The 25018-nt window shown below is 52.6% G+C and overlaps 8 protein-coding genes across 8 annotated transcripts; 5 read left to right on the top strand and 3 right to left on the bottom strand.

The window, feature by feature from the left end:
- Positions 1-1513: 1513 nt before the first annotated feature.
- Positions 1514-5545, top strand: SCP_0700450 (predicted protein; the record flags this gene model as incomplete). The annotated part of the gene is made up of 11 exons (XM_027759977.1): positions 1514-1643; positions 1697-1874; positions 1928-2061; positions 2119-2590; positions 2646-2752; positions 2815-3349; positions 3402-3586; positions 3638-4312; positions 4368-4485; positions 4539-4972; positions 5031-5545. 11 exons carry the CDS (start codon positions 1514-1516, stop codon positions 5543-5545), a joined length of 3483 nt encoding a protein of 1160 aa, XP_027615778.1.
- Positions 5546-5983: 438 nt separating this feature from the next.
- SCP_0700440 (Glutathione S-transferase-like protein) lies at positions 5984-6798 on the bottom strand (the record flags this gene model as incomplete). Its single annotated transcript, XM_027759976.1, has 2 exons — positions 5984-6659; positions 6716-6798. 2 exons carry the CDS (start codon positions 6796-6798, stop codon positions 5984-5986), a joined length of 759 nt encoding a protein of 252 aa, XP_027615777.1.
- Positions 6799-7203: 405 nt separating this feature from the next.
- Positions 7204-9337, top strand: SCP_0700430 (hypothetical protein; the record flags this gene model as incomplete). The annotated part of the gene is made up of 5 exons (XM_027759975.1): positions 7204-7308; positions 7363-7531; positions 7587-7945; positions 8005-8808; positions 8864-9337. 5 exons carry the CDS (start codon positions 7204-7206, stop codon positions 9335-9337), a joined length of 1911 nt encoding a protein of 636 aa, XP_027615776.1.
- Positions 9338-9514: 177 nt separating this feature from the next.
- Positions 9515-11323, bottom strand: SCP_0700420 (Flap endonuclease 1-A; the record flags this gene model as incomplete). Its single annotated transcript, XM_027759974.1, has 11 exons — positions 9515-9577; positions 9629-9827; positions 9881-9945; positions 9997-10132; positions 10190-10320; positions 10386-10589; positions 10643-10752; positions 10802-10865; positions 10926-11028; positions 11084-11214; positions 11267-11323. 11 exons carry the CDS (start codon positions 11321-11323, stop codon positions 9515-9517), a joined length of 1263 nt encoding a protein of 420 aa, XP_027615775.1.
- A 147-nt stretch (positions 11324-11470) lies between these two features.
- Positions 11471-14912, top strand: SCP_0700410 (hypothetical protein; the record flags this gene model as incomplete). The annotated part of the gene is made up of 9 exons (XM_027759973.1): positions 11471-11564; positions 11624-11758; positions 11809-12813; positions 12872-12939; positions 12989-13192; positions 13257-13446; positions 13511-13564; positions 13624-13721; positions 13776-14912. The coding sequence occupies 9 exons, from the start codon at positions 11471-11473 to the stop codon at positions 14910-14912; spliced, it is 2985 nt and encodes a 994-aa protein (XP_027615774.1).
- Positions 14913-15564: 652 nt separating this feature from the next.
- Positions 15565-17694, top strand: SCP_0700400 (hypothetical protein; the record flags this gene model as incomplete). Its single annotated transcript, XM_027759972.1, has 22 exons — positions 15565-15632; positions 15696-15774; positions 15825-15838; positions 15886-15945; positions 15997-16038; positions 16089-16098; positions 16159-16176; positions 16234-16259; positions 16317-16342; positions 16401-16435; positions 16489-16513; positions 16580-16591; positions 16650-16665; positions 16719-16758; positions 16809-16909; positions 16971-17030; positions 17091-17118; positions 17170-17227; positions 17278-17302; positions 17369-17489; positions 17548-17604; positions 17668-17694. 22 exons carry the CDS (start codon positions 15565-15567, stop codon positions 17692-17694), a joined length of 948 nt encoding a protein of 315 aa, XP_027615773.1.
- A 1213-nt stretch (positions 17695-18907) lies between these two features.
- Positions 18908-19306, top strand: SCP_0700390 (hypothetical protein; the record flags this gene model as incomplete). The annotated part of the gene is made up of 4 exons (XM_027759971.1): positions 18908-18940; positions 19004-19043; positions 19099-19204; positions 19261-19306. 4 exons carry the CDS (start codon positions 18908-18910, stop codon positions 19304-19306), a joined length of 225 nt encoding a protein of 74 aa, XP_027615772.1.
- A 3088-nt stretch (positions 19307-22394) lies between these two features.
- Positions 22395-24523, bottom strand: SCP_0700380 (hypothetical protein; the record flags this gene model as incomplete). The annotated part of the gene is made up of 7 exons (XM_027759970.1): positions 22395-22736; positions 22788-23084; positions 23136-23270; positions 23543-23602; positions 23665-24279; positions 24335-24384; positions 24445-24523. The coding sequence occupies 7 exons, from the start codon at positions 24521-24523 to the stop codon at positions 22395-22397; spliced, it is 1578 nt and encodes a 525-aa protein (XP_027615771.1).
- Positions 24524-25018: the final 495 nt, after the last annotated feature.

Genomic DNA, 25018 nt, shown 5'->3' with positions numbered 1-25018 from the left:
GTGAGCGGAGCAGGTCGAAGTAGATCGCGCGATGTCGCAGGAGCTCGCACGACGGCGAGGGTGCTCACACGACGTCGAGTGTAGTCACAGTGTATTAAATCACGACAATACAATTATTATACAGCAGCTTAATATTCGACTAGATGCGAAATGCCTCGATTCTCCCGCTTGGCACTGTGCTAGCCTGCGACCACGTTTGATTGGGCTCGCGCAAGATCGCATATAGTCCAAATTTTCGCGGCTGGTCGCAGCTGGTCACAGCCACGACCTCGTGCGACTTGCTGCGATCTCACAATACGCGTTTTCCACTGGTGCTCAAGTACGGGGTTCGTATATGTCCGGAAAGCTGTTCAGGCCACGTCGAATGCGCACGCTAAGTTGACGGCTGACAACTTCCGTGTATCATTTCACCGCTCAAACGGTTCGCGAAATACTGCAGTTACCTAAAATGGGGGCATCAGATCGGACATCTCAGCGGCTTGGGCCACGTGCCAGCTAGTGCGCGTGAACGGAACTTGGCGTCTTCAATCTTTACACCTGGGCCTCTGCAGTGTGGTCCTTCAGAACAGATCACCAGTTTTCTGTGATGACGACTTATCTCGCGCTTTGTTCAATGAATCAGGTGATCGCGCACTGTTCAAGCGCGACCCTAATCCTTCAGCTTCACTGCTCACCTTGTCAAAGTTTTGTTCACTGTTGCCAACATTCACTCGGACTGACAGAGAATCGTAGATGAGAATCAACCGAGCTTCAGTCATGGAAGGAGTCAATCAGGGATTGGAAGGTCCGTGTTCTTTGAATTCCGCTGTTCCCATGAATTGTAACGGCGCGAGGCAACAACGGCATTGAATGGAATAGTTCGCGCGTCAGTCAACTGTGAGTGACGCCGGTTCCTGTGCCTCTACATCCGTCTTCCAATCCACCCTAACGTGACACAGCACTAACTACTAAGCGGTTACTGCCCCGCTTCACTTTATCTCTGCTGTGGTTACTTCGCTGGCGTTGCACAAGTTGCTCTACAACACAGTGGAATTTTCTTAAGACAATTGTGTGGTCCAATTATCGTCCAGTTGTGCACTTCATTTGGTACCTTAGATGTCCTTTATGATTTCAAGTCACAGAATACAGTCGCTTCGCGAGATGAAGATCGTCTCTCCCCGGTCTGTCGCCGCTACGCGGTGATGAGAAATCTCCGATTTGGCACACTTTGCGGGCCTGTGGGACTTATGTGTTCCCGTAACATGATTATCGTGGCAGGGGTGCGCCCGTGGGAGTCTTCGCCGATATACTCCTCTCAATTCAGTTATACGAACGGTATTGAACATGCCCGACGGTCAGACTTTGGCATGGCGGAGGCATATAAAAGCTCAATACCTTCAGCGGGTTCCCTCACCCAGCTTGCCTCACTCTTCCAGACCTCCACCGTAATCACTTGAACCTCTGCGACCCAGTAAGTATAACCACCTCTTGTATTGTTGCCATCCTGATGCACCCTCCGTACAGTTGATTCAAAATGTGTGTTGGCGAAAATTGCGCACCTCAAGCCGTGCACTATATTAATGCGCAGCTCGCGGCTCTGTACGACAACGCACTCTCCTGTGTGAAGGATCACGGCAACGCACATAGGTCGGAAGACCGCTTCAGTATGTATCAGTTTTTTTTTGTCCGCCCCATATCCTGCTCACTGCTGTTGCAGAATATTCACATGCCCTGGTCGATTTCTCGTTTGGGGAGTCGCACGGCGATGCGAAGTTCCAGGCTGTCTTTAGGAAGCCTGAACTTGAGTTCATCTGCAACCATGATGCGTTCTTCCGTATCAAGATTGAGAGTGGCCACTATCACCTCAATCATAGCTCAGAGGCGTCTTTGGAAGGGTATGTCTGCTCATGATATTTCTCGGCTCTTAACCTAATTACAAGTCTGTCAGTTCACCCTTCCAAGAGATTCATGACTTAGAGGCGGTATTCCGCGTCAGCTTCGTTCGAAAAGCCATCAGCGGCCGGGATGCACAGATTGGTCGCGGCCAGAATCTCATTCAGCTCGTGGTCCTGGATCTGTCGAGTGAGTAGCTATTTGCTTCGTGCTAGAAGGGTAAACTGAAGCATTTGATCTTTGCAGAAGGGAAGCTTGTGTCGCTTCGTCCACCTGTCACTAATGGTAGGGATGCTCTCTCGTTCTACCTGGAGAAGTATGTGCAGTTCCTGCAAGACGCCGGAAATCATGTCTTCTTCTCCCTCCCGGACTTTGACGACGATCGCTATCGCTTGACTATCGACTACTCCCTCATCAATTCCACCGCTACGAGTCTCGACAGCATTCACGGCATCTCTTTGCGCGACCTCAATGATGGACTCGTGTCCGCGTGGCTGAAGGCCGCCATGATTGCATCCGTTGACGAAGAGGACGTCGTTGACTGGAAGTCTTCCTCTCTCGCGGAGTTCCGTAGCACGGTCGTTTTCCCGGAGGATGCAAAGACACACTTCCACATCAGCTTCGGTGCACCTAAGATCAAGCTCCTGTGCTCGCGCGAAGCCATCGTAACCTTTAAAATCAATGAAGTCACGTTCTATCCTGGTATTGACTTCCACGCGTAAGTCGATTTATGTAAATACGTGCCCAAAACGTGAATTGATGTCGTGCTCCAGTGCGCCCCTTTTGCGCTACACCAACTGGGAGATTGCTGTCCTTGCTGAGATTCATCACCTCACAGAAGCTGACGGTTCGGTCGTTAGCTGCCAGATTGACATGGATAGTAAGTGTAAATGCCCTATTTGTGTTTGTGCATCGTTTGACCGTGATCATCTCCATCCATAGCGGCGCTCGTCTCCGAGACCTTGTCTGTGTTTGAAGGCTTCGAGCACGCGGACGCGAGTGATGAAGAGTTTTCCTGTTGGTCCATCCTGCTGGAGTTCTTCAAGAAGGAATATTTCCGTATCCTGGAGAACGCCAACTATCACATCGTCTACTATCACGACAAGCGTTCTGTCAAACTGGAGGAAGACGAGACCATCACCAGAGGTACCTGGTCGGACGTTACTGAGACTCGGACTACTACCACGGTCAGCACGGAGGTGTCGAGCCGGAAGGAGATCCTGTCGAATTCTGATATGTTCGGGTTCCACCAAGTCATCGCCGTCTCCCAAGCCTCTATCAATGAGCATTTCAACAACCTCTGGCTCATCAGCAAAACATCCAAGACCACTGAAGAGATATTCTCGCTGTCGTCGTGGACATACCAGGACACCTTCTCGGCGACGTTCAAGCCCATGACCTTCCGCCTGTTGAGCGACGGCAGGGCTCTTGTTTTCATCCATCTGGAGCGTGGCCATATCAAGGTTCATGAGAAAGGGTACGTGCAATTTTTTTTTGGCAGGCTGACATTGATACTCACCCACCTGCAGCTCGCAGAAGCACGAATTTGGTGAATGCCGTCTTGCCTTCGAAGTGGACCTCAAGATGTGCAACCATGCTGAGCTGAAAGGTATCTCTGAGACATGGCGTACGAAATATCAGAACTCGCAAGCGTACAAACATCACGGACGTCAGACCGACCGCGAACTCCGTCACATTTACTTTGACTTCAGCAGTATGTCTTGATCTTCTGGAAGCTGTAACCTTGCTCACGGAACCTACGCAGCTGCGGACTTCATTCACGAGCATTCGTGCTTGAAAGAGCTGTTCGGTGACATCAGCGGCAGGCCTATTGCAAACGTCAAGACTGCGATTCACCACATCAAGTCGTTCTACTTCTCTAAGCTGACCGAGGGCGGTCTCCATCTCCTTCATACTGTCCCTGTGTGGAAGGAGGGTTCCACTCCTCCTGCGTACGGCCTTACCTCTGCGATCTTCCATGTGTACTCGCAGACCGCCGTCAGCTGTCACAACTGGACTCATACTACCGCTGGCAGGGAGCCCATCATCGTGATCCTCGGTATGACCGGCTTCGCTCCTATGAAGGAGCTCCACCTCAAGTTCTCAAGTTCGTGGGTCATTCGGATGAACAGTCGCCTCACCTACGGCACCATTAGCGTCGCCCGGAACATCTTCGCGCAGGAACGTCTGCTCGACCAGGTCGCACGTATCAATGCGGCCACTACTGTAATTCCTAAGTTCTCGGGCGTGGACCGGGACGTCTGGGATCTAGAGCTCACGACGTGGGAGAAGCACCCTCATCGGAAGAACCACAAGTGCATCTGCGTGCAAGAGAAGGGGCGCGACGGCTACTCGACGTACAAATGGCAGCATCGCGATATCTGGAACTACGAGCATGAGGGCAACCAGTACCTCACCAATGGTTCCTATGGCGTGTCTTGTGAGTGCATACTGCATGCATTAGTGCAGTCTTCTCATTCATTTTACCCTCTCAGGCTTGACCCAGAATTTTGTCGAGATCCCCACGACTATCAACAACAAGACGTTGGAAATTAAGGTCTGGGGAGAGGTCACGGTGGAACTGTCCTTCAAGTCCGCCACCACGAACTGGACGTATGTGCCTGGCTTATATGGACGCAGCTGTTATTGACTTGAATTTTATGCAGTGTGAAGTCCGCTTCGAAGTGGGATGCATCCTTTGCTCTCGCGACCGAGACTGGTGGTCTGAAAGTCAAGGAAACTGGTCGCATCGCTCCCGTCATCGACAAGGCTATCATCGTAGGGGACCTTGGCTCCCACGTCGTCGCATACCAGGATCCGCATGACCTGCTCCAGAAGACTCTTCCGTCTCGCATTGACCTGGAGAATACCTTCAGTGAGCTCCGTGCCTTCGAAGGGATCTGGCAGTACAGCTACCCCTCGACTTATGGCTACACGCTCGCGAACCCGGGCTTCAACGTCAAGGGAGACCTCATCTTTGAGGCGCGTCCCTGTGGTCTCCATGTGCCCATTGCCAGTGCTCGCTCGGTCAGTATCAGCGCCTCGCGTGCTACGTCGCCTCGCGCAGCATCGTTCACGCGGACTCTCAGCTCTAGCTTGAGTGCGTTCATCTTTGTTATCATTCACTGCGGCGATATAACTGACGGTATCACTTTTAGAGACGGCCTCGCACACTCTGAGCGAGACTGTTCGCGTTGGAAATGGTGCCGCTGTGACCAATGGCATTGCGGTTCCGCGTATTGGCACTGTTAAGCTCGACAAGCACTTCATTCCAAGAATCAGCGGCGGTGCCACCGTCGAGGTCGACGAATCTCTCGTCCCCAGAATCAGCGGCGGTGCCACCGTCGAGGTCGAAGAAACTCTCGTCCCCAGAATCAGCGGCGGTGCCACCGTCGAGGTCGACGAACCTCTCGTCCCCAGGATCAGTGGCGGTGCCACCGTCGTGGAAGGCCTTGTCAATGCCCATAATGCCAGCACAGCGAGGGGCGCAGCCAGAGCGATTAACGACCATATTGCTACGGCGAAGGACGTAGCCAGTTCCTTGGTCGAAGGCCTTGTGATCAGCGACCAGGTTGCCACCGTCACGGAGAGCCACAAAGTCGTTTCGGAGGAGAAGGTCGAGAGGCACGAGGAGCTTGAGACCAGTAAAACCGTGGTCACCGCTGTGGTTTGAGTGTGACGATGTTTTGCTCCTGTACGTCGACGTGGTTCTTGGTTGCACTCTCGTATCGCTGTCTTGCACGCATTGGAACGCGTTGATGTGGTTGTTATAATGATTGTCTTTTTCTTGATGTCTTGCTTTCTTGGGTCTCTTCAACGCGTCGCTTTCTCTCTATCATGATGTTGATGTCCATTCTTCCGTGACCGTGACCATTATGCACCATCTAGTTCACCGTGATTGCCCTGTTAATCGACGTCCTTTTGGCTTACTTACGCATAGCACTATTCATTCGCAATGCATGTTCTTGTCGTGCACGTTGGACTGAGCTGGTCAATCAACTCACAACGATATCAATAATACACTGCACGTCAGAAACGTAACACGATGATTGCAACTGACTCTCGTACACGGTTTACTTCAAAGGCTGATCGAGCAAGGTAGCGAACCGTCTTATCCTACAATTTCATACTTTTCGAACGCCTGCATGAAAGTGCCCCACTTCCCGTCATCCCAAGTCTTGAGTCTCGTCCATTCCTGCGACTCGGGACCCAAAACCTTCTTCATCCATACCAACCAGCCCGCAATGGTGATATCGGCGTAGTGAATGGTATCACCCATGAAGAACGGTTTCCCTTCACCGTCTGACGCCATCCATACAGCGACTTTGGTGAGCTCGACCCGCAGATCCTCCTGATGCTTCTCACGAATAGGCCCAGGGGGTGACCAATCCTCCAGCTTCCCAAACTTGCTCTCTCTCGTCCTCCTGAAATAGGCTTCACTCGGCGGATTGAGGATGTTGTTCGTCGGAGGCAACATGAGTGGTTGCATCCGGCGCTGAACCGTCATTAGGAATACCTCTTGGAATGCAGCGTGGAGTGCGCAGGTTCCGGAGGGGATAAGCACGGGAGTGTCTGGATATGCCTTGTCGAGGTAACGTGCTATCTTCCCGGATTCAGATATGGCCGTCTTCGTGGATGGGTCGTAGATCGCGGGGAGGGTATAGTAGGGGGAGCCATCCTCCGAAGTGCTGGTCGGCTCTGCACCGATCTCTCGACAGACTCGGGCGATGTCTGGATATTCGACCCATACCGTCCTGTAAGGCAAGCCCTTATAGTTCAGGGAAAATCTAGGCCGACAACGGATGATAAGATCGTGATTTCGAGCTAGGACGTGATGATTTACCTCGTCTTCCAGGTGTTGGGCGACCAGGCGACGTCCTTGACATCTCGGGACGGGATATCGTAGAAGATGATTACCTCGGACATACTGTGGCGGGAATGCTAGGGCATGGTCAGCAGGCGCAGGCTTTATATGTGGGAAACTATTATTATTAATAGTAGTTCACTGGCGCTCAGGCCTCAGGTGCAGAGCACTTACAGCAACTGTCAGCAAGGGCCGTATCGATAGGCACCGTGCCCTCCCAAAAACCGGCTCACGGTGCGGACTGCGAAATCAAATGCTCCGGAAACTCAGGCGGGTGGCACCCACCAAGTCGCGCCGCCTGGGCAGCTTGAGTCTTTCTTGCACATATGCCGGCGAGGTGCGAACTTGAAGGTGTCCTATCAGGATTCAGGAGATCGCGTCAGTCACGTGCTGAACGATCGGCGGCAAGTTACCGTGGTTTCGAAGGTGGTTAGGCAGGAATTCCTACCTCTATCAGCTCTGCTAAAATGAGTCTGTCATCCTTTCTTATAAGTGCGCACGAAAAGAACAGCTCGAAGAAGGGGAAGGAAGTGGTCTTGGACAAAAGGCTCGACGACATTTTCCACTCGAGTGTAAGTAAATATCTGCAAGACACTCATTCATTTTTCGTCTTAGGTTTTCCATAGACAGGAGCTTCCCAAACAGATCCTTCTACCGACGCTCAACCAATTAATGTAGATCAGAGTAAACTACACGGTTCTTCTGAACGTGGGAAACGGGTAAAGAAGCGCAAACTACAGGATGCAGGGTCTACGAAATCAAAGAGGTCGAAGGGCGAGAGCGAGAAGGAAACAGGTGCGTCCATTATCTCGGGGTCTTGTACACCTCCCACTGATGTTTCTGTTGTCAGTCTCGGAAAACCCGGCTCCTGGGGGTGAACGTTCAAGGGCACGTAGTGTAGCTGCCGTGCCGGAGGCGGTCTCAGAAGACGACCATGATCAAGACAGTCCGACAGTAGCCGGCCAGAAACATGGACAGTCAAGCAGTACGAGTCGCAATGCTGAGGTTTCAAGTAACGTTGAAGACTCTCAGTCCGAAAACGAAGACTTGTCCTCACGCCTCCTCCACGAGTCTCTCTCGAAAGAAAGTCAATCGAAGCAGCATGGGCGTACCAGAACGAAGCACGTTCCTCCAGACGAGACAATGGAGCGCCGAAATGCACGAACAATATTCGTTGGCAACGTTCCCGTTGAAGTAGCTAAGAGTCGGGTCGGTAACTTCTCATTTGTATGCACGTACATAATTCTGATCCACTCTTCTCTGCGTAGTCGCTACAGAAGCAATTTAAGCGATACATCCTCTCCTTCGTACCCACTGCCAAAGTCGAATCTATGCGCTTCCGCTCCGTCGCATTTCAAAAGCCCACATCTCAGCTGCCCGCCCTGACCGATATGTCAAGCGACAAATTTGACACAAAAGGCAAAACAATAAGCAACAAGGATGGAAGGCAGCACGATCGTGACCGCGCTGCGTTCTGGCGGGCATCGAAGGGGCAGCACGAGGAAGAGGCGAGGAAGACATATCTCACCCCGAAAGAGAAGAAGCGAATCGCGTTCATCAAGCACGAGATCCACGAGGGCGTGGACGCCGTCAACGCATATGTCGTGTTCGCGCACGCTCCGCCCTCTACCGCTGCGCGCGTGGGCAACATGCCTCCGTCTGCATTGACGATGGATCCGTATGAGGCGGCCAAGACCGCTGCTGAGCTCTGTGATGGTACCGTGTTCATGGAGAGGACGCTGCGCGCGGACAGAGTAGGACGGGATAGTGAACACCCTGGCAAAAATGGCGACATCGCAGGCGATCCCAAGACCACGGTGTTCGTGGGAAATTTGGATTTCGCAAGTAAGGAGGAAGACTTGAGGGTGTTCTTTGAGGCGCTGGTCAGTGCAGAGAGGGGTCCGCCTCCAGAAGGGGGCGATAGTGGTGAAGAGGACGAGGAAGACGAAGATGAGGACACGAAGATCGAAAATGCGAGAACGTTGAAACCGCGGACGTGGGTAAAGCGTGTTCGCATTATCAGAGACCAGGACACACAGCTCGGGAAGGGCTTCGCATATGTCCAGTTTATCGTCAGTATCTCCTTCGTCGTACTACTGCTTCATCTTACATCTGTGTGCTGCACAGGATCGAGAATGTGTAGACGAGATCCTTGCCCTGGAACAAGACCGTCTGAAATTCGCGAAGCGTAAACTGCGTGCGCAGCGCTGCAAGATACCTCCAGGTTCGAAGGTCACTACAAGGCCTGCAAGACCGCTCAAGTCCTCCACCGCATCATCTTCCGTGGTGAAACACCCTGGTACTGCGCAGGCTCGGACAGCCCCAGCACCCAGAGGGGACCCCACACTAGGCACGAAGATCTCACATCTGTCGAAGGACGAGCGCAAGCACGTCAAGGCTGCTGACCCCGACCGTGTGGCGCGCCGGCTCGCCAAGAAGAAGGCGAAAGCCCTAGCGGAGAAGGGGGTGAAGGTGAAGATCGACCGGGAGCGGGTGCGGAAGCGGGCGGGAGAGAAGAAGGCGCCGGGAGCCTTGCAGGAGAAGGTTAAGAGAAGAGTAAGAAGTGGGAGGGCGCTGGCCAAGATGAACACGAAGAAGTAGGTGATGACCTTACGCCATAGTACGCGTATGTGCTGTGCCATATACTTCGTTCGACGGATTGTCCAGCAGGAATGTTTTTATGGTGATACAGCTACACAAGGTACATAACGATATATGACATGCAAAAACCCGCAGGCCAGAAGATCCAGAAAAGAGAGTCAGACATGGCAGATAACACTACTTCTTCGTCTTCACCTTTTTGCTACTTCCTGCTTCCTTCTTGTCTTTTCCATCAGTGTCCTACAAACACGACCGTCAGCACGAGCAACAGAGAATGATGGAAGGTCGGACTTTTCGTTTTGTTCCCTTCCCCTTCCCCTTGTCGGCATCCTTGCCCTTTCCGGTGTCCTTGCCCTTACCAGTGTCTTTGCCCTTTTCTTTCTTTGCCGGCGGTTTCGCCTGGACAGAGAAGAACCCATCCAAGCGACCTTGCTGCTTTGCGTTGAGGAACTTTGCGAGCTTCTCTGCACCCTTTCGTACACGCTCCTCACTACAGCGGGATCAGCCACTTCAGACGACAGTCGTACGATTCTGGAGACATACTTGAAACCCTTCTCTGTGACGAGAAATTGAACTAGACCCTCGATGTCGGGGTTCTTCCACTCAACCTGACACAGGCATTAATGGCACTCGACAAGGTATAATAATCGACGATGAACCTCAATCTCATCCGCAGGTGTCACATCTGGTTTCTCGAATACCTTCTTGGCCTCCTCCCAAGGCCATTGTTCAGGAATCTGGATACCGCCTTTCTTCTTCTTACCATCGTCCGCTGCCTCTTCTTTCGCGGCTGTCCTAGACGACAGGAACTCGCTTAGTGACGGAGATAAGGGGTAAGTGACGTTCTCGTACTTGTCCCGCAAGTGCTCCATGACGGTCTCGAGGTCGCTGTATTCTCGTATCAACTTGAGTGCCGACTTCGGACCAACACCCTTGATGGGTTCAAGGTAATCGCATCCGAGAAGTATGCAGAGATCAATGAACTACCGTGTGGTGCATTAGAATGACGGATACGTGAGAGTTGAATGTATGAGGGGTGTCGACTTGCCTGTGACATGTTCATGTCGAGGCCTTGGAGAGCTTTCGACAGGTTGATCTCACTGATGGGCTGCTTGCGAGCCTCTGAGAAGGTAAGATGTCGATATAGGACGGGCGCGGCGAATGTGAGCGTGTCCATGTCTTCGGACCCCGCAGCGTATACTTTTCCGCCCCGTGCGAGCTCTGCACACTGCGCCTCGGCTTCCGATGGCGCCTGCGATACAGTTCAGAGGTGGCCAGGCCAGATGGACACATCGGGGATCGTACCACAACAAATGGGATGCCCATCAGTCCTAGCAATCTCCTGCACTCCTCGTTGTGCTCTCGTGTGACTTTGACGGTGCGCCTTGAGAATCTGTCCACATCCTCGGTGGTACCTGCGGACGAACGTCAGCTTATCCACGATATTATAGTCGTGATACAGACCTGTCTCCTTTGCTTCTTCACCCTCCTCCTTCGCCTCTTCTCTCCGCTCCAATCGCTTCGAAAGCTGCAGTAACGTCGAGTCGTAAGGATCCGAGACATTACCAGGAGAAGGGGCAAGACTTACCACGCCAGCTTTGAGTTCTGGCGGTTTGCCATCGAATACATACATCGGCTTGATCCCATTCTCTACCATGCGAATTGTGCGATAGAAGAAGCCCATGAGATGACTACGAATTCACTTCAGCGGCGTACCGATCACTATGAAGAGGACACAAAACTCACCTTGTTGTTTCTCCTGCATCATTCGTCAATAACTCTCCGTCTTTCTGACGGACGGCAATGAGGAATTGGTATATCGACATGGACGCGTCGATGGCGACTTTGCGGCCGAAGAGAGTCTTGATGTCGTGCTCCTAGAATCATGGTCACCTTGCGGAGGAGAAAATGACTTGGGAATCACTGTACCTGAATTGCCTCGGGTGCGTGCTCGACGATGAGGCTAGTGAGACCTTTGATACCCATGGCTGCTGGATAGAGACAAGTCGGAACTTCGTGGCTGGAGCGCGCGTCACTGTCGGTGACCCGTGCCGTGTGACACACGCGAGCGTCACATCACGGCGAAATCTTAGAAATCTTGCTCTTCAACCTCAACCACTTCTCACATGAAGTATGGTTTCCACTCAGAGTCAGGCATCTTCAGACGAGGAGATTGGCGACAAGAGACCCCATAAACGAAGGAGAACTGCAGACCAAATTGAAGAATGTATGCTGTTTCACAATTTGGATATTATAAGAATTTACCCAGAAGGTCGGCGGACACAGGGCGATTTTTCTCTCAAGTGCTGCAGGAGGAACTGGACGTCGAGATAGCACTCAGAGAACGCTTGTCAGACACCATCCAGTCACGCATTACATGGGCGTTACTTCTGCAAGAGTCTCTCGGAAGAGACCTCAGACGTGGGCGCGATTGTTCATGCTGCCCTTTCTTGCTAAAGCCGTGCTGATAGGTCATGGACCTGATGAGTCCGATTTCTATGAGGTTGCACTGGACACCTTAGATGCAATGGAAGCCCCTTGCGACATCATCATTGACCGAGAACCTCGACTTCCTCCGAAGCCAATGATAGTGCAGCCAATCGAGCAGGCTCCGCTACCACCTGAAAATTCCGTTACACCACAGATCTCCTTCCGTGCCGGTTCCTCTCGCGTACGCGGTATGCCTCGTGCTCCGCCACCTCCTGCGAGGAAATTACTCTTCTTGCACAACTTCAACACCGACCCCTCTGAAATTGCGAAACTTGCATGCCCAGACTGTAAACGTTCCGACTTCTCAAATCTTCAGGGTTTACTGAATCACTGTCGTATTCGTCACCATCGCGAATACGGCAGCCATGACGAGTGTATAGAGAGCTGTGCGGCGATTGTACCAGAAGCTGAACGCGACTGGGTGGTCGCCAACGGGACGGAGCTGGGCGGCATCGGTTTACCGAGTTTACGAAGGCTGTTCCAGATAGCGGTTGGAGAAGGGGAACATGTGTTCACTCCGAAGATCGAGTCGGAAGCCGTGCGTGGTGCGGATAGCCATCAGACCTCAGACCTCGCTCAGGACTTGACGCCTACCAATACGGCTATCACTCGAACATTGGGTCACCATAAGGACACACCTGCGCTTGCGCCCTTTCTTGGCCGAGCACCAAAGAAGCGCTGCATTAATGTGTACGAGGGGGAAGATGTCGACATCATAGGAGGAATTATTTGTGTCGATGGACGTGGTCGGCAAGCGTGGCATAAGCCGTACACTCATCGCAGTATCGCTCGCCCAGAACTGGACCTGATTATACCTTCCGTCGAGGAGTCGCAGCGCGTTGACGGCGACGTGCGTGATGACGCTCAGACTGAGGCTGGTTCGCTGCCAAGGACGGAACATGCTGTCACCTCCAGTATACTCGGAAGCCGATTCCATATAACCGCTCGTCTCGTCGTTGTGGATCAAAGTCTCTGGCTACCTTCAGGTGCGACTCCTGCATTGGTACTGACAAACGAGCAGTGCCGATGAGTCTGCCTTTATAGAGCATCGCGTCGAGTCAAGGCAGAATCATACTCATCGTTGGCGTCTTTCCGTCACCTCTCCATCCTACGTGAGTTGCTTGCTGCGAATTGCTGTGTCCATGCTCATCATTCTAACAGAGCCTGCACATCACAAGCTTCCTTGCTAAGCTTACTGTCACGTGTCTCACAGATCCACCACCGTCAACTTTGATGCAACCAATCACCATCACAGAGCCTCCATTCCTGGTCATGGGCACAACAGATAAGCCGTTCCTCGCTCGGGTCATGCTAACGTGGGTGGGGCATATCAATCCTCCAATGGAAATTGAGCACTGGGTGGAGGCGAGTAGTCGTGGATAGTCGGGGCTTCGCCGCTGATGATTTTGTTTTCTGGATGCGTTTCCAGCTCGATCCCTTACATCTAGCGCATCCCGTTGTAGGAGACGAGCAAGTGTTCGATGTTGAGTTGGACAGGAATACCGAACTTCGCCCAGTCCGTGAGGACCTCGGAGCCATACCTTGGGACGATGATCACTCAGCTGGTAAGGCACGTAGCAAGTCGACCGATGAGAAGGCCGAATCCGCTGGAGATCCAGGTTCGTTCATCTACGCGATATCATTGCGCGTTATTACACAAATTGATATGTGAGTGCGCCGCAGAGTACGTCGTCAAGTTGCGATCGCTATTGCCACAGGTCCCCATGACACTGCGAGGCGAGTATCCACTCTCTGGTCCATCTTCCACTGCGTCTGATGGTGGAAATATGCATCAGATGTAAAGGGCCGTCTGCCCGCCCAGCTGCCGTATATGCTGGTATCTACGCCTGCGCAATTTCGGAACCTGCTAGCGGGGCGACGCAAGGCAATTGAGGTGACTTTCGAAGTCCATCGTCCTCCTAGACATTCGTGCTCACTGAATGTGTAGATGGGGCGCGCACGGGCTCTGCGTGATGCGTACCAGCGCCATTGTGCATCTCATCCTGAGCAAGATCATTTACCTCTCACGGGGTCGGACGTGTACCGGTGGATGGAGGACGAGAATCTCTTCCCGCGACCGGTGAGCCGCAAGCGGATGGTTCAGGAAGCGAAGCCACAGGCGATCAAGCGCGATGTTGAACCCGGATCAGTTGCGGCGCTCTCGGAGATCTTCTGTCGGAACTGTGGACTTCATATCATCTTCCATCCGACCGGAGTCAAGAGGGAGGGACTGTTTCCCCCTGATGTCACGCCGAGATGGACCTTGAACTCGATGACGACTGCGCCTACCGCTTGCCTCACGTTCAGTGGAGCACGTACTCGTTTGCCGCTGTTCGACGTTCTTTCATTGACGGCCTCGCGGACTGGTCCTCGACAGTACCCCTTGAATGCTGCATTGTTTTCGGAAAGAGATGCGTGCAGGTCGGGAGACACTCCGCTCTCTATTTCTGCCCTAGTCGCTAGCACAGATCCTAATTTCATCACAGCTCTCCGCACTCTCGTCTCGAGTTGGAACCTTGAACAGTTCAATGCCGGCGATCAGATCTCCGCTGATCAGAACGCACTACTTTCAACCCGCACTGAGCTCCATCGGCCACGAGAGAAGATGGAGGAGCAGCTCGCGCCGTATGCCATTCTCGCGTTGCTCACCAAGTCATTTGCGGAATTGCTCGTGCATCGAGGCTTGGACGCCTTCCGGTATGACGAGGCAGCGTTTCGTACGCTGGGTAGGGAGGACCGGTGGCGATGCAGAGACAACACGCAGACCAACCCTATTCGACTACTGACCCCGTCCCATGTCTTGCGCGGTCTGTCGATGCATGTACAAGGACGACTGGCGGACGGCGCCGCGCTTCTCTCAGTAGCGCGTTTGGGCGCGTCATTGGCGCCCCGCGCGCACATAACAGATGCCCCGACGCTCCATTCCGAGGAAATTATTGGCCAAGCTACAAATAGCGGAAACGATCATGTACAGTCCTCGCTCGAGCCTAGACGTGTTAATAATGGTGAAAACGGAGGACTCACATGGGTGAGCCTGGATACGGTGCTCCGTGACACTGCGGCCTTCTGCCACTGGTTACCATGACAGTTCCCCTCGTGCACCAGCCACCAGGATACTTAGCGAGGCACGCTCCCCAAATCTTCGCTGAGCCGTTTGTTTTCCTCGAGCGCTGGCGTTGTGAAACATCCAACTTGGCCTGCGCAACCGCGATTAGAAGTGTAAGTTCCTGTGCCTCTACCATCTATTTTGAATCTCGGTTTTTTCCCCGGTTGGGGTTGGATTCCCAGCCGCTGGAGTGGTCGGGCGACCGCCGGGATCAGAAGACTCGGGCGCTCGACATACCTGTTTTCTTGTTTGCAAGAGATTGTTGGGGCAGTGCGGTCTTGCCAACCGCATGGATGTATGTGTAGATCTGTTGCAAAGCTTTAGTCAAATACTGTGAAGTAGATCATTAATTTCGTGCGGGAGATCTGAAAAGTAGTTTATCTAGTGATCTCGGATAAAGGTGGAACCGTTCGAGCGGGTGCAGTAGCGCGGTTGGCTAGTGTGCGCATGAACACTTGAACCATGCTGATAATAATGACCTTGGGAATTAGATCTAACACTCTTCCTCATCTATTCCAAGCGCGTCGACGCGCGTTGTTCGTCCCTCTTTTCTCTCGACGTACGACGCTGGGTCCGCGGAATCGTCATCTCTTAAACCACACTCCTTTCCCTTCATCCTCGCGCTGGCCCAATGGCATTCCTCTTCAGCAAAGATGCCGTCCTGGGCGCAGCGTTCATCGGGTTCTCGATCTCCACGCTGTGAGCCCAGCTACGTATCATCAGTGGGCCACTGACTCCCCCTTCCCTCCGGTATCCCTACAGATGCTTGGGAGCGCTGAGCATGCAGACATACACCTATTTCCGACGGTACCCTCAAGATAGACCGTTCTACAAGGCATTGGTACGTGGTACTCACTTGAAAGCATCCGCATTAAGCTGATTGAAGTCCAGGTTGCGTTCATTTGGTAGGCCGATCACGAGTCGCGTCTTGCCTGAGCTCACGAGGATCCAGGATATTGGAGTTCGTCGACCAAGCGGTCGTCGCTCACGCAGTCTACTTCTACCTAGTCACGTACGTGTGATCTTCGTTCGATGATTAAGATATTAAGGACGTCATGAACAGTAACTGGGGAGAGCCTCTCAGCCTTTTGGGCAGACCAGTATGGTATGTTATTACATGTGCTTTATATGACTCGACAGCTGAATATCATTCAGGTCCCTCCTGGTGAGTCGCCTTCCTGACGTGTTCCCCAAGCCTGTCTCTGATTAAGCGCCGAGATGATAGGTACAAGTAACATTAGGAGTAAGTCCTGGAGTGCCTTCAATCTGGCAGTGGAATAATATGTTGACGAATGAACAGGCTGCTGCAGGCACCGTTGTGAAAGCGTGAGATGGGCTGGTTCGGATCCAGTTCATCTCTCCACTGACTGAATTTGTATGCAGGTGCTTCGCAATGCGCGTATGGAGATGTACGTCTAAGGGGGGTTTATATGAGTGCGTGACACTAATTGAAGGGATACACAATAGTCAGTAACCGCAACATCTGGGCCACTGGGCTTATCGTGAGTGAATCACGCAGTGAAAAGAGTCAAGCTAAACATTGTTCCTCCTTCAGCTCCTTCTGACATTTGCGCAAATGGGTATGTGGAATACTTCGGACCAGCTGTGGATGAAGCTGATACGTGCTATTTTCGATCTCTTTCCAGCGACGGCTTGTGGTGTGTAATCCGATGTTCACTCCCTGGTGTCAGATATGCTCATATCATTGGGCGCCAGTGTTCACACGGAAGGGGTGAGCGCCAACGTTATATCTTCACGCAGCGGCCATCTTACTCTTTATTTCAGCTTCGAGATGTCAAGCCTGGCAGATGCTTCACAACTTAGAGTGAATGCCATCGCGTTCCGTTCTAATTATTACTAATCGGAGGCGTGCAGTTTGTCGCTACGTTGTCGCTTGGCATTGGCGTAGCAACTGACAGTGTAACCGCGATCGCCCTGTGCATCTTCTTACGCAAATTGCGCACGGGATACACTAAGTGCGATTTTTACTGATGTTTGCCGAGAACGCCGCTGACGAAAACTGTTGCGTTGACGTAGAGACGATTCTATAGTCAACAGATTGTCATTATTTGCTGTAAACACGGGTGCCCTCACGAGGTAATCTCTGACGTCGATCATCGTGACCGATTTGGCTTCGCTGACACGTCGCTTATGCAGTGCTTTCAGTTTGGCGACCTTGGTCACGGTATGTTTCAGCTATCCATGCATACTATTGCAAAAGCTCAGAGTACCGCAGTACGATACAATGCCCTCAAACTTCGTCTACATGGGCTGTTACTTTGTTGTCAGCAAACGTGCGTGACTTTCATATGAATGTTTCCAGAATGTTGATCCCATGCTCCAGTGTATGCAAACTCCTTCTTGGCAACGTATGTTTCAGTCTCTCTCAATTTCACCTGCGGTTATTTGAGGTCGATCTTCGAACATTTGCGTAGGCTAAACACTCGCAAGGTATTGCGGGGACGTGGAACGGATGGCGAGCATGTCACGATGCCAACATTCTTGATGGTGGGAAAGATCACAGAACAAGACCAGGAAGATCAAGATATCACCACGGTGGGCCATATTCGCAAGGCATCGCTGTTCGTCACAGTCGATTTGATTCGTTTCATAGCAGGGATCCCGTATCGAAGTAGGCGTTCAGCGGGAGATATCCCTCAGTCGAGACCCTGTGAGTCGCACACGTGTTCCCTCCACGAAATCATCTTATCTGGGACCACTTCGCCCCGTACAGATCCCGAGTTACGCTGTAGCATGGTAGACAAAAGCGACATTAATGTCCGAGAACTGCTTAACGTTATTCTTCACTTGCTCTCACCCTAGCTGTTATTTTCGCCCCCGTTAACCTCGCGTGACTGTCCATCCACTTCTTTCATTCGTACTTCACCTTCTTTATACTGCACCGCCTTTGCGACCTACCTACTAGAGCTTTATTCACATTTTCGCTGGCGACTTATCTTTCCAGCCGTGTGTAGGTTTCGTTGATGGATGGATTGTTATTTGTATCACCTACTCGTGTCACCTACTCGAGCTTGTCATCTTGCATAATGTACGTTCTTAGGAGAGATGCGGGACGCAATTGAGCATCATGATATTGAAATGGCGAGGCTGCTGCCCGGGCACTCTAACTATAGTGCTGGCTGCCACCGCCTGTTTGATGGTCTTTAGGGTCGACCCCAGAGATGTCCATCTCGTGTTTCTAAAAACACCTATCGCATTAAATTGCACTGGATCGAAGCGGTAAGCTAGAATTGCAATTGCAGGTGCCCGCAAGCGTCTGTTTTGCTCTTTCCTATGCGGTTTCCTTTCTGGTCGAGACGTATGATAAGCGCCCATAGATTGTGGCTGGCCTCTTGAAGGGCGGCGGCTGGCATGACCGTGACTTGGCCGCAGCGGTAGCTGGGCTAGGCGTTGCTTTCTACCATGCAAGAAGATTGGGAACAACCTCAAAGTGCAGTACGTGTCTCGAATATGGATTATCCTACCGCAATCCCGCCCGCCAACATCGTTCCACCGCGGGATGCCTACCAAAAATTCTCCCGCTCTCGAGGTCGAATACAGCACGCATTGGATTGGTGTACCCCCAAGTTTCCGCGAATGTCGTCGAACAGCTTTCTTTAGTCTAGCATCGCTAATGGCACGAATAGCGCTCACCAAACCCGCGCTCGTCACCAATCAGATGCAGTCATCATGTTGTTTTTGGTCCTACGAATTGCCTACGAATGGATAAACGCCGTTCTGTCAAGTTATGTTCAGCCACAAGTGGCTTGGTACTGAGTCGAACGTGACAAGCAGCCAGCCAATTTAGATGTAGGTAGGTCCCTTCATGGTTCATACCGTTTATTGGACAGGAGTTACTGGGAGAATGCAGCGCCCCTGATCCCGCGAGATGGCATAAATACCAAGAGTGGGTTGACCCCTGAGCACCTCACACCCAGTATTCCTTGCTATCCAAATATCGCCAACAAGTTCTAATGGAGAAAAATGGCCAAGTCAACCCGATGCCAGTGAGTTCTTCCTTGCCTTGCGGTTCACGAAGTGCAACATAGCCTTATCTCACTCCTCTCCAGGCTGGAGCGGCAGCTGTGGGCGCGCAGTACCAGCAGGAGCGTGAGTTATTGTTTCTCGTTCATCGATCGCCTTCGTCCTAATATTTCCGAATTAGTCTGGGCTCGTTGCGCGAGTGGCAATCATGAACCAAAGACACAGTATGGCGTCGTGGGCATTATCTGTGCGATATGCCTGTTCCCCATCGGCCTTATCCGCCTCTTGTATGTCTAAGTAGTCTTGTCGTGACAGAACGTTGGCTGATTTTATCGTTCTGCAGCGCCGGTGCGGATAGGAAATGTTCGCGTTGCGGCGTACCGCTTTGATCTTGGAGGGTCTTCGAGAGATCCGATGTGTACCTATACTTACTAGCAGGATGCTGTTTGTTCATCTATTTGACACTATTCTATTTTTGCATGTTTTCGCGATCTGATTCCTGTTGTTCGTTAGCGAGACCCTGTCAACCCCAAGCAGCTTTGTTCGACCCTGTCGGTTTGCATATCAGTCAAGCACCTTCTATTTCTGTTCGACCATACAGCAATTGGTCTACCATCTCATGACTGCCTCACTTTCCGGAGCATACCTGAAATGCTGCAGCCGGGAGTGAGTCGTCTTGCCATGATGAAAAGTGTTAGCACTCACAGTACTTGCAGGTGCGCTTCCCTTACTTTACAGTAATTCAAGTCGAGAACTGAGGTGCTACTTCCAGGCGACCGTGGGCACCTCCAGAAGCGACCGTTGACAGAACTAGTACTGTCACTATACCCACGAAGCGCATAATTCACTCATCGGTATGCCCAGACGACTTTCCAGACTCGCCTCCGTATTCCAGCGTATTCCGCGGAAAATGTTAGCCGGCTTCTTCTCCTTCGCGCTCACGTGATGGTGCAAGCCAATGGCAATTCTGACTACCTCAGAACAAGGTTCAACTCCCTCGGGCTGTGATCCGTTCAGTTTCATATTCGCTGTGCCCGTTGATGCCTCCACCCAGGTTTTTTATACATTCGCCTGGAGGATGCGATGCTGCGCGCAGGGCCCTATGTTTTCTATCAGATCAAACTAGCTTGCCTGGCCAGCTGCTGGTATAAAATACGACCACTATGTTGCACGATATCCAAATGTCCCCAGGCCCTTGATGAAACGACTTCCATCATCATCAGAGGGGTCAACTATCCCCCGGTCGTCTCCCATCTCTACAGCAACACTCCCTCCAGGAGATAAGTTGCCGTACTCTCCCTCAATCCAGTACCCACCTTCCGCATACCCTGCACAGTTATCGCATGTATCTGAACCACCTGTCTTCCATCTGAACTCCCAATCGAGTTTTACCACCCAAGGGACGGATTCATCTGACTCAGCCCGTCGTAGGTGTCCTTTAGCTCTGTGTCGAATTCAAGACGGTCGCGATAACATTTACAGTCGATCCTCGGTGTCTCCGCGGAGAGCATGCGTCATTCACGAAGTACGGTTTGCTCGGTATTTTGTCTGCTGTTTTTCTATTTCCCCTCGGGCTTGTGTGTCTTCTGTGAGCAGAGTCGTGTTCTGATATCTCGTCCGCTCTTCACTCATGATAAGCGTGCGCTAGAATTGATAAAGAGAAGAAGTGTTCTCGGTGTGGAGAGCTCTTGGAGGGGCGCGTATCGTGCTAGCCTATGTCTCAGCATAATTTATGTGAGTGATATCGTATGGGCCTATCCGTGCAGCTATCTTAGCGGTAAACGTTCACAGATAGTGCCATCGCTGTGCTGTGGCCTCCGCTGTTGCTTCACAACTTTTCTGTGCGGATGTAATTGCTCGATGCATTACTTTGCAGCACGCAGTCGATTTTTACATTATTTTGATCGAGGCAACAACCTCCATGGATTACGCGGGATACCCTGGTTTGGTGCGAGATCTATCACTTTCAGCACACATTTTTCACGGGATAAGTACCATTCGGACCCTCGGTTTAGAAATTTCTCCAGCAGGTATGCGTTACCTGGCCTAATACCACATTGGGTTCCAGTCTTCCTGCCTCCCTCTACTCAGCCCTCGCAAGTCAAAGAAACATTTCCGAATAATTCCGGAGCATCTATGCATAGGCACCACAGGCACTATACGGCGCCTACACTCGGACCTGAGATGGCTTGTAATAGGTACTGGCCTTTGGAGTTCTCACTACTTTCTCCACTGTTGGATGGCGCTCGCAAAGGTCATGTATCATGGGTCAGCTACTGTCAGAAGATCTCCCCATATATGAAGGCGTGGCGGTGCTACGCATAAATTCGCGATGGAGCTGTGTCCGTCTGTAGGCGCCTTCACTATGTTTTTCATGAACTGGTTCTGGTCCAATTCTTGACGCGTCTCCGAACTTCTCAGTGAACATTTCGCCATCGCCGGGTGCGGGTAGCGCGCAGTCTTCCGCCCATACTAGGGCCCAGAAGAGCCCCCCTGCAAATCAGAGTGATTCTTTCTGCGCCCTCGGGCTCTGCTAGTCCCTGGTGTTCGCGAGATTGCTCATGAATTACCAGTCGATCCTCGGTGTCTCATGTCAGGAGAGCACCAGTCGTTCACGCACCATGCCCGTCTCTGCACATGCCGGTTGATTACAGACTGGTGAGAACCATGTAACGAGACTACAAGGATACTGGACATTATTGAACTTGAACGAGAAAATCAGGAGAACTCGCACAACTTGTAATCAATGGAAACCAAGGAAATATACTGCCACCCCCACCAGATGGATCACTGGATGCATAGTCCATCACGACCACCGAAGGAGAGACTGACACACGCACAACAAACCGCGGACAGTCCACGGTGGGCCATCCTCGCCCGGCCTCCGTAATCCTGGCGCTGCATACAGATTCAATGAGGCTGGGGATTATGTGCAATACGCAGCTTTGTCTTCACCAAGCTCCTCGCGTACGCTAGTCGCATCCAAGGACCACTCGGCAGATGACACCCACCGAAATGCACTCACGCAGCGGCGAGCTTGTCAAGATGCGATCCATTCTATTCCTTTCTACCAACTTTTCTCCATATGTCCGAGAAATTAATCAGTTTAACGGCACTCTGGGAATGAACTTGAATTACCTGCCTAATATGGCAGCTCGCATACCATAAGGGACCTACATACGACGATGGGTCCGACTACAGGTTACAGGGGAAAATGTTTTTTGTCTTGGTGGTGGACGTTAACTGATCCTAATATTATTATTTGCCGATTTGAGAGTGTCGGGCGCTGAGCGCCGATAAGGTGGACCTGGCTCGTCTACTTCTGCGGAGACTCACCGCGTTACAGGCATGGGGATATGACACAGTAGTAAGTCATAGTTTTACAGAGTACACGCCGATGTCATTAATGCAACGCTTCTCCAAGTCCTTCGATGCGGCAGTTTGTTTCTTCGCCCAACGGTAAAGTGACTCATTATCTCATGTGCGTTTCCCAGCCTCTTTCTCGATTTTCGCAGCCTCTTTCTCGAGTTTCGCAGCCCCTTGCGCGACCTGCGCAGCAGCCTCACGCTTCGCCTCGTCCGCCTTCCTACTGCCGTAGCCGAACCAGCTGGCAAACCATGCGCCCCAGCTCTGCCGCGTCTCGTCAACCTTGTGCGCAGCGTCCGCGTACGCAGCTTCCGCCTTGTGTGCGGCGGCGCCGTAAGTGCTCGCCGCGGAAGCCTTCGCGGCGTCGTACTGCTGCTGCGCGCTGGACTTCGTCTCGCTCGCCAGTGAGCTCGCCTGGGAGCGGGCCTGCGCGAGCTTCTCTTGGCCGGATGCCTAGATGCAGAGATGGACATTCGAGTCGTTCTCCAGAAATGCGACACCCACCTTGATGTTATGATACTCCTGCTCGCTCTCCTTGAGCGCGTCCTTCGCGGTGCGCTTCCCTGCATCGACGGCCTCGCCCGTCTTGACACGCACCTCCTGCTCCTCGGCCTTTCGTCGCACGTGGACGTCTTCGGGCGTCCCCATGTTCATGTAGTACCACACGCCGACGGCAGCGCCGGTACCGGCCACTAGCCAGTACATGCCGTTGCCACCCTTGGTCGGGGTGGGTATGTTGTTCGGCCTGGGGCCATCCGTGGGGTGCGTGGGGTCGGGGGTGGTAGCGAGTGTGCGTGCATGCTGGCAGAGGGGTTAGCTCGCGGGCGACGTCGGTTCGGTCTGGCTACTCACCGGGGCGGCTGCGCGCGCAGCGAGCGGGGCAGCGCGGGCGATGGCGCGTGCGGCTTGTGGACGGAGGATGGCGGACATGATGTGTGTGTGCTGGTGAGAAAGGGATGGCGGACGAATGTGCGAGTGCGCCCTCGCCTTTTCAGCATGTGAGCAGCTCAATGACGCACGACCCCGCTGACGTCACACCCTCGACGAGGCACGTGCTTGGCGCGTCGCGACGCGCTCAGCTCTATGCGGCTATGCGCCCACGAACTGAGAATATTCAACTCTAGGGTATTATTTAACCTTAAGAGAACTACATTTACGTATGTACGTCGCATTCAACATAATTTTCATTAGATTCGATTTCATGAGCGCAGTAGACACATGTCTACCATGCGTCGGCACTTCGACGGCGAGCAGCTCACCGGCGCCAACGGCTCACACGGTCTCTCCGCATAAAGTGCGGTAAGCCAGCCTCGCAGAGACTACATCCCTCACAGCAGGGTTCAGCACATTCAAACGAATATGGGGCAACCCTATCGCTCACGCTGAGATCGCCGAACGAACTCGAGGGGTAACAACGAGCTTCCAGAGGCTCTGATCCACGCGCGGGGTGGCCGGGCGGGTAAGTCCACTTTGGTCTGCTCGGAGGGGGCGAGAGTCTTGGACGGGGTGAAAGGCTCCGACGGCGCGTGAGGCCCGGACGGGGAGTGGAAGGACGCTCCACAGATTGATCCCTCTCTGTTAGACTCCGGAAGATCGCGGAGAGCATACGGGGCGTAGAACGAGGAAGGAGATTAGAAGGGGGCTCTAGAGAGTGATCTCCGGACATTACACTCCATGAGGTGGAGGAGCGCACAGGGTATGTGGGAGGACCAAGGCGAGGAGTGGGTGGGCACACTAGGGGCGAGTCCTCCAGTCGGGGAGCCTGGGAAACCGAGGAAGCAGGAGGAAACGTTTGTGCAACGGACTCAGTAGGATTGGGCGCTGCCTGCGGCGGGGGTTGGACACTAGGATCTGAGTCTGGCCAACACAGGTTGGAGAGGGGGCTCGGGGGCACCACACGCCGTGCCTGAGATGTTGACAGTGTAGAGGACCCTTCATACGGACTACGTAGGCTGGAAGAGCGTTGTGGCCTGTCTGGTCCTTCCTGCTGCATCCTCTGTATCGACCAGACATTTAGCACAGCGCAAAGGCTGGAAAATAGTGCAGCATACCTGCCAGTTAGTTCTGTTACCATCTTCCGTTGGGCGAGGTTGGGGTATCTCTGGTCAGGAGATCATACAGAGTCAATATGCTTATAGGCCACCAAATAAGTCGAACTTACGAGTAGTAGATGATCCATTCCGCGATGTACGCGTACTGCTATGCTGCTGAGCCCGAGATTCTGAGTCGAAGGGATCCATTTGCGACAAATTTTTGTGAGTGTATGAGTGAGAGATGCGGGATGTTGAAAGGGTAGCCACACCTTATATACCACTAGTAGCGAAACAAAAACAATAGACAAAGTAACACCTCAATGTGGCACAAACTAACGACTGGCGCTAAAAGCACGTGGCTCTAACGTACGCCCCCCAGAGGCGCTCGTCCTCATGAGGAAGGCAGGGACACCATTAATGTTGGCATACCACGCAATGTGTCAGTGCATCTACAATGATAAAGCTTTGAAGCGCCATCGTATCTAGAATATGCTCACCACTCTATTCGCCGAGGCAGCAGCCTTCGTTGCCCGGTACGGACGTTCAGCCTACTAGGCATCAACGACGCAAGGAACGACGAGAGGTGCTGAGGTGGGGGAAGGAAACATTGCGGGACCACTGCACTCAGTGCGTTCTCGCGTCTATCGTGGGGTCCCGCAGTATACTTATCTGACAGATGCGGGCTCCTGCGGTAGCCCTGTC

This window comes from Sparassis crispa (assembly GCF_003851025.1).
Source record: "Sparassis crispa DNA, contig_000006F, whole genome shotgun sequence".
NCBI lineage: Eukaryota > Fungi > Basidiomycota > Agaricomycetes > Polyporales > Sparassidaceae > Sparassis > Sparassis crispa.
Note: the sequence above shows the minus strand (reverse complement) of the source record. Positions and strands in the feature narration are given on the sequence as shown.